General features: G+C 37.5%; 1 protein-coding gene across 1 annotated transcript in view; it reads left to right on the top strand.

Moving 5' to 3' along the window:
- The window catches only part of LOC106872258 (probable tubulin polyglutamylase TTLL9), a 57500-nt gene that overhangs the window by 14415 nt on the left and 34471 nt on the right, over positions 1–8614 (top strand). Inside the window, exons 4-5 of the mRNA XM_052967190.1 lie at positions 1180–1266; positions 2301–2412. Of these exons, the coding sequence (XP_052823150.1) occupies positions 1180–1266; positions 2301–2412 (199 nt within the window). The remainder of the gene's footprint in view (positions 1–1179; positions 1267–2300; positions 2413–8614) is intronic.

Genomic DNA, 8614 nt, shown 5'->3' on the forward strand with positions numbered 1-8614 from the left:
CTCCAGAGTTGGAATGTTGGAGACACTGCTTGACACGTCCATGCTCATGGCTGGCCGACCAAGAAAGAGATAGAATTAAGCGGGAAAGCTTGCTTGTTTAATTCCACGCATGCGTGAGACTACGCATGCGCACGGCGTTACTACAGGGTTCCACGCATGCGTGAGACTACGCATACGCACGGCGTTACTACACATATATAAAAATGTACCAACCCTTCCTCCAAAATGGTACCTCATAGAGTCTGTCCTTCTCTCCTTTTAGCTATACTAGTGCGTTTAATGTTTTGGAAAAATCATGAGTAGCATGGAGTTTCTAGAGGGATGTGTTTCTAAAAGCAAGTGGTTAGATAAAGTCTTCAGTATGAGTTCTAGGAGAAGTAAGTAATTTGATTGATAAATAATCAACAAATGTATAGCTGTTGTTTAACTCCAGATCAACCCTGATGAAGCATACCTATGAATCAAAGGCATTTAAGCTGTGACCACCCAACTTGTTTAAGGATATGTCTAAGACTACATTTATCCAGTGTACCCTTTCTTTATTTAAGACACTACAACAATGATTTCCAATGCTTCTGTCACCTCATCACCCTAGCTCTCTATGCTTAAGGTGCACAACACACAAAGTACACATTCTAAATAATCCTTTCTACTATAGGCAGAAGGCCTGAAATTTGGGGAAGAGGTATAATCAATTATATTGTCACCAGTACTCTACTGGTACATATTTTATCGATCCTGAAAGGATGAAAGGCAGTCGACTTCTGTAGAATTTGTACTCAGAATGTGAAGATGGACAAAATACCACCAAGCATTTCATCCGATGTACTAACAATTCTGCTAGCTTTTGAATTTAAAACCTTGTGATACTCTTAATTATCACCTAGAAGATCCTGGTTAGAGGCCACTATGGCAGAGTATGATTTAAAGAATGTTTGGCTGCCATTTGCTGGGGATGAAACCACATAGAAGTTACTTCATTGGTTCATTTATTGCAAAGCTAAAGGAGAAACAGAGATATTCACACACTGGGCTAGTAGGTTATAGTGTTGATGAGTAAATGTCTGTCAATTAGGGTCAAAAATCTGTTGTTACCATCCATATTTGCAGAATGTTATATTTACTGAAAGATCTACAAAACCCTTATTATTTCATTATTCTTTGTTGCTCTCATTATAGGGAACGTCAGATACGTTTTAGGTGTGGTATTCAAAACACTGTCTTTGATGTATTACAAGCACGAGCAGGCTGGCAGGAAGTGGTAAGGTATGTTGATAGTTTTTACAATTTAATTTGTGTGTGGTGATATTAACACTTTTATTGTGTATAGAATTACTCTTGTTATGTAGTATATTCCTTTGGTAGTTGCCTAGTTTAACCCCACCGCCTGGCATTGTGAATGCCTTAAGTGGAGTTCACTCTGTTGCAAGCATTTGGATCAGGCTCCCTCTCATCAGTCTGTGAGGTCTTGTAGTGAGTCATGAATTCTGGCTTCCCTCCTGACTAAAAGAAAATAGAAAAATGCCAGCATGGAAGGCAGACATTAAACAATGATGATGATAATGTTATTCTGTTCCTTACCTTTATGGTTAGTCACATTATCAGCAACATCAGCATTAAGAACAACTACAACAACAACAACAATTGCAAAAAAACAATTCAATTTACTTAGTTTCTTCTACAGATTCATCAACAAGGGACCGCTACAAGGTTGCTCAACTTGGTAAAAATAACAGCCAAATCTCCCATTAATCATTCTCTGCCGTTGTAATGGAAAGAAGGGTTGGATAATACATGCAGTCCTAGATGCAGTATATTTGAATAATAAGTTGAATGTCCAAGGCTGCAATTTTCTTTATTGTAGATCTACCCTGCTTTCTCTGTTAACCTTCCTGTAATTCTACTGCATCTCTTATGTGTTGTGTCCCCAGCTTGCACTGGGTACACTGTATGGAATCTCTATTTACACCCTTTCTACATTTCAAACTTGAAGGAATTAGTGTCTGCTTGCTTTCTTACTTACTAGAACTTTGGTCTTTGATAACTTAACTTTAAAGACCCTTTCATTCTTGGTTTTGCTTCCCCACCTGGAATTTCTTTTCTAATTCTACTACATATTCAACTATAAGAACAATGTTATCAGCATAGAGGAGTTCCTATGGGTTCTTAGTTTTAAACTCCTCTGGAGGACAATGATACACACACACACACGTGCGCATATATATGTATGTATATCTATGTTGTGGGTGTGTGTATATTGTAATATTGTAATATTGTAAATCGTGTTTTAACTTTTACAGTGAAGAAGACTGGGATTTCTTTTGGTGTGACCGAGAATTCTCAAAAGACAACTACACAGGATTGTACCTGCATGAACACCAGCGGATGCTTCATTTCAGAAACCATCATGAGGTAAGAAATCTCCATGTTATAAGAAATCTCCATGTTATAAGAAATCTCCATGTTGTAAGAAATCTCCATGTTGTAAGAAACCTGGGTACTTTTCAAGTGATACTGGTACCTGAAAGGACAAACCTGTATGTGTGGAAGACAGTAATTTTACTTAGCTTCACATCTCTTATCAAGTACATCAAATCGCCACATCTCCCAGTCCCTTGTTAGTTCCTCAATGAGGCCCAGTGTCCGAAAATCCTTTATCACCACTTCCCACCTTTCTCTCCACAATATACAAAATGATATAGCTTGGTCATGGCTGGAACATCTTTGGTCATAGGGCTGCTCAAGGAGGATTGGCCTGGTGCTAAACAGTTAAAGCAATAAAAAAAAAGACTTGTGGTAAGTAATATGATGGAGGTATGAAATCATCTTTATGCTGTGAAAGAATGCCAATGATTAGAAAAAAAAACTCCAGCATGTGTATTAACAACTGGAAATTGGCTTAGAATCTTCATAACTTTGATATTGTTGAACAGACAACAAGATACTACTCCATGGCATCACAACATCACAAACACTAAATGAAAACTTTAGAAACATTTATCACTATTTTATACTGAAATTTCCTTACAAAACCTCTTGCCAAGCAAATTAGACAGAAGTCAATGAGTGAGTCTCTACATGGTCTGGGCTTAGGCATAATAATATAATGTTCATCCATTGGTGTTGATGATGACCAAGGACATCACATGGGCGAAAAAGACAGGTAACAGTGCATCTGGCTGTGATCGATCAGGCCAATGTGAGCTTGGAAGGTTCTTTTGCAGGTCAGGTACTTAGTGGTCTGCTGGGAATGAAGGCCAGGATTTGCCTCTGGACTTGCGCAGCACATGTTTTCTTTGCACTCCTGCATGGTTTGGGCTTAGGCACAACTGTGTGGTTAACATGTTTACTTCAAAACCATGAACTCTTGAGTTCAATCTCACTGCATGTCATCTTGAACTTGTATTTTTACCATAACCTCAGGTCTTGTGAGTGAATTTGGAAAGATGGAAACTATGTAGAAGCCAAGTCAGATGGATTGTTCCTGTAATCCAATGGTCTAGCTTTGTCACACAGTCTTACACAGATTCTGCTACGAACTACATTAAAGATACATATGTATGTGGAATACTCAGCCACTTTGAATTCTAATTTAATGAATAACAGCTCATTTAATTGAACAAATGGATGCTCATGCATCAAAAGCAATAGGGAAGTCCATCGTGTGGTTACTTGATCTGCAAGAATTAGCAGTCTAATATCCTTGAAATTAGAATTCACTTTTTTGAAAAAAGGAAAATACATATTATATAATGTAGTTATAGATATATTCCATTATCCAAAAGACAGGAAGGTCATAAATGGGATGCTTTTGATCATAGCTCAGCTTGATCAAGGATGGGCTTTGTGGTAAGTAGCTTGCTTACCAACCACATGGTTCCGGGTTCAGTCCCACTGCGTGGCACCTTGGGCAAGTGTCTTCTACTATAGCCTCGGGCCGACCAAAGCCTTGTGAGTGGATTTGGTAGACAGAAACTGAAAGAAGCCTGTCGTATATATGTATATATATATATGTGTGTGTGTTGTCCCCCCACCATCGCTTGACAACCGATGCTGGTGTGTTTATGTCTCTGTAACTTAGCAATTCGGCAAAAAGAGACCGATAGAATAAGTACTAGGCTTACAAAGAATAAGTCCTGGGGTCGATTTGCTCAACTAAAGGCAGTGCTCCAGCATGGCCGCAGTCAAATGACTGAAACAAGTAAAAGAGTAATATATATATATATATATATATATATATAAAAGGTAAATTTCCAAAATTGGTTAGTAGGGATATAAAATCCTAGTGGGCACCGTGTTCACTTTTACTAGTTAACAATGCTGACTAACCTCAGTGAATGTAAATGAACTCCAGTTAGTTTACTATACTTCATAAATCCTCAGTTTGGTAAATCCATGTCTCTATAGAGACTGCAAAGTATCAGTAGAGAAGAAATAATTAATAAAAATTAGGAGAACAGATTTACATATCCAGGTTTTATTATATAGTTAATCACATCTTTTAATGTCAGTACCCTACATATGTTTCTGCTGCAAGCCAGTTCACACTGCAAATTAAGCATTTTGGTATGCATTTTTGTTGTTAATTACTGATACTGCTTCAGATACCATCTGAGCAGAGTTACTAGTCCAGCCAAAATTGTTTATACACATGGTGTTAGTTTACTAAAGATAGCCTAAATTTTGAATTTTCAACCTGGTTGGTGAAAAGACAAGTCATTTGCTCTCTGAAATTAGGTCAATTACTTGCTAATGTATTTAAGTTCATATACCTATTCTTGTCATTCCATCAGTGTAAATATATGTATAAAGAGTGAATGTATGATACTAATTATGAATATTCTAGGACAAAACAAAAACATCATGTCATGCCTTGAAGACTTTGTTGGTTTTTGGAATTCACATCTATAGTAGATACACAACTACACACACAAAGCTTTAAGACATTTCTGTTAATGCTCATTTATCAAATCATTGCATGTAAGAAATTCAATGTAAATATTGTCAGTTGTGGTTTCAATCATCATCGTAGGTGTCCTTTGATTGTGAAAGACTTTGGAGTTGTACCATTGGGTTTATTTTAGGATAGAGACAAGGAGCAAGATAATATGCAGGCATGGCTGAATGGTTAAGATACTTGTTTCAAAATCATGAGATTCCAGGCTCAATCACACCACATAGCATCTTGGACAAGTGTCTTCTGCCATAGCTTCAGGTCAGTCTAAGCTTTGTGAGTGAAACTGGGTAAACAGAAATAAATGGAAGCACATCAGATGACTATATCAATAATTCATACAAACAGTGTTATGCTAATTCTGCTTGAAGGTTACATTAAAGAAATGATTGTCTGTGGAATGTTTGTCCATTTACACTATAATACAATAAATAACTAATTCCCATGATGAAACAATTGCAATATTCATCAACGGAACCAGCAGAAGTTCCATTTATATTTACTTCATTACCAACATATGCCCACAAACAGCTTGCTAAGAAATAAAAGAACAATATTTCATAAGGGTTACATTATGAGAGAACCTCTATGTTGAAACTGTATACCTTTTTTCTGTTTCCATTCAGTCTCTCAAGCTTCTGCCAAAGTTATCAGTAGAGAGATAGACAGAAGAACTGTAGAAATATAGAAGTGGGAGAATAAATATACTTACAGCATAGCATTTATTTTTTATTTTTTCATAGTAGAAAGAATTAATATGGCATAAGTGTACTGAAGCATTCTTTGTGTTTTTTCTTTTGCAACACACATGCATACAGATGCATTCACACATACACGCACACACATCTGCTTATATAATTAACGATGTGTCTCCTCTCCCCCTGTTTGTTTGTCTCTGTAACAAGTGCAACAAATCAGTTAGGTACAATGATACTTTCACTATATCTGTTTTCTATCAAAGTACTGGCAATTTGTAAAGTTAGCTGTGTCCATGTATAAATTGCATGTGTATGTGTGTGTGTATGTTTAATATCATTTTTAAAATAATAAATATATATGTATATATAGATGTGTGCGTATATACATATCTGTAGTATATATATATATATAGACAGTCTAAATTCAAACTGGTGTTCTAACAGCCTAGTCATATTCAGTGACAATTATATATATATATATATATATATATATATTTACATGAGGGGAAGTATTATCCACACTTTCACCAACCATAACATATCTTTATTATTGTCACACTGCCTTCTGCACATGCATGCTTATAGTTAGTACTATTGTGTCATGTGATCGAAGTTTGAGCCTGATCACACCATTTTTATTTCTGGCTTTGCTGTGTAAGCATGGCTGATCCACTAGCAATGTGCACCAAAGAAGAAAAGAGCAGTGATTTGATTTCTCTGGCCAGAAGGTGTGTCAGGTGCTGAAATTCATTGGAGGCTTTTAGTACAATACAGGTATGCCTGTCAGCTTCCACCACTGACAAGAAAATTCAGTAAGCTCAAAAGATGGAATGGTGAACTGGCGAGTTATCATCAATGAGGTAGCTTGTTCTCTACAGATCAGTCATGGTTCTGCCTATCAAATCATCCATGATGAGCTTGGCTTCCATAAAGTTTGTGCAAGATGGGTGCCAAGAGAGCTTCCTGCAGAGCACAAGTGCAACCATCTTGAGGTCTGCCAATATTTACTCAACCATTACAACAATGAGGGCAAGGATCTTTTGAACAGAATAGTCACAGGAGATGAAACATGGGTCCATCATTATGAGACAGAAACTAAAAGACAGAGTATGAAGTGGAAATATCCTGGCTCGCCTGCGATGAAGAAATTCAAGACTCAATCTTCCATAGGAAAGGTGATGCTAACCCTTTTTTGGGACTCAAAAGGGCCTATAATGGAAGACTACCTGGAAAAGGGGTGTACGATCAATAGTGCAAGATACAGTGCTTTGCTGGCCAACAAACTGAAGAGCAGCAATTCACACCAAATGCCAAAGCCTATTGTCAAAGAAAGTTTTGTTGTTGCATGACAATGCAGACCCACACATTGCTGCCCAGACCGTTGAAACCATTAACCAATTGGGTTTTGAGGTGCTGGAACACCCTGCCTACAGCCCAGATCTCGCCCCTTCCAACTATCATATTTTGGACTGCTCAAAGATGGTTTATGAAGTTGGCAATTTCCTGCAGATGAGGTTGTGAAGGAAGTGGTGCATAAATGGTTGCACAACCATCCGTAAACCTTCTTCATGGAGGAAATATGCAAGCTTGTGGACTGCTGGAACAAGTGCATTGAAAAGGAAGGAGACTATATAGAAAAATGACATACTTGTTTATCCCTTGCTTTTGTGTAAATACATTGAAAAAACAAGAGTGTTTATAATTTTTGACTCTCCCTTGTATATATATATATATATATATATATATATACACACACACATACATACATACACACACATACATATAAAACTGTATGTATATATTTTTTAATAATATATATATATATATATATATATATACACAAATATATATACATATATATCATAATCATCATTATCATTCAATGTCCGTTTTCCGTGTTGGCATGAGTTGGACGGTTTGACAGGAGCTGGTCAGCCAGGGAGCTGTCTAGAATCCAATTGTCTGTTATGGCATAGTTTCTACAGCTGGATGCCCTTCCTATTGCCACTTTACAAACTGTGCTAGGTGCTTTTTATGTGTCACTGGCATGGGTGCCTTTATGCAGTACTTGCACAAGTGCATTTTATGTGGCACCAGCATCTGTAAAGGACAAACCTGTATGTATGGCTGGCATCAATTTTACTTAGTACTGCAAATCACCACAACTCCCAGCTCCTTGTCATTTCTGCAGTGAGGCCTACTATCCGAAGATCCTTTCTCACTACTTTATCCCACATCTTCTTGGGTCTACCCCTTCCACATGTTCCCTCTCCATAGTTAGAGCTTGGCACTTCTTTATGCAGCTGTCCTCATCCATACACATAACATGACAAAAACCAGCAGTCTTCTCTCCTGCACACAACATCTGATGCCTCTTACACCCAGTTTTCCTCTTAAATCATTTACACTCTGTTGTGTGTGCACACTGACATTACCCACCCAATGGAGCATGCTAGCTTCATTTCTTTCAAGCCTTTGAAAGCCCTCTGTAGTCAAAGCCCATGTTTCACTGCCATGTAGCATAGCTGTATGTATACAGGCATCATACAATCTGCCTTTCACTCTGAGGGAGAGGTCTTTAGTTACCAACAAAGGTAGAAGCTTTCTGAACTTTGCCCAGCCCCTTCTTATTCTAGCAACTACACTTTCAGAATTTCCTCCTCCACTGCTAACTTGGTCACCTAGGTAACAAAAGTTATCTGCTACTACTAACGATCCTCCTGAGCATTTGAGGGAGTCTATTGCCTATGCATTTTTAGTGATTATTGTACCCAAACATTTTCCACACAGACTATTTTCTCCATTAACCTTCTTGTGATACCACTGCATCTCTCATGCACCCAAAGCTTGCACTGGGTACAATGTATGGAGTTTCTACCAACACACCTATCTCCCTGATATATATATATATATATATATATATATATACACACACACACACACACACACACACACACACACA

This window comes from Octopus bimaculoides, chromosome 1 (genome assembly GCF_001194135.2).
Source record: "Octopus bimaculoides isolate UCB-OBI-ISO-001 chromosome 1, ASM119413v2, whole genome shotgun sequence".
In the NCBI taxonomy this organism is placed as follows: Eukaryota; Metazoa; Mollusca; class Cephalopoda; order Octopoda; family Octopodidae; genus Octopus; species Octopus bimaculoides.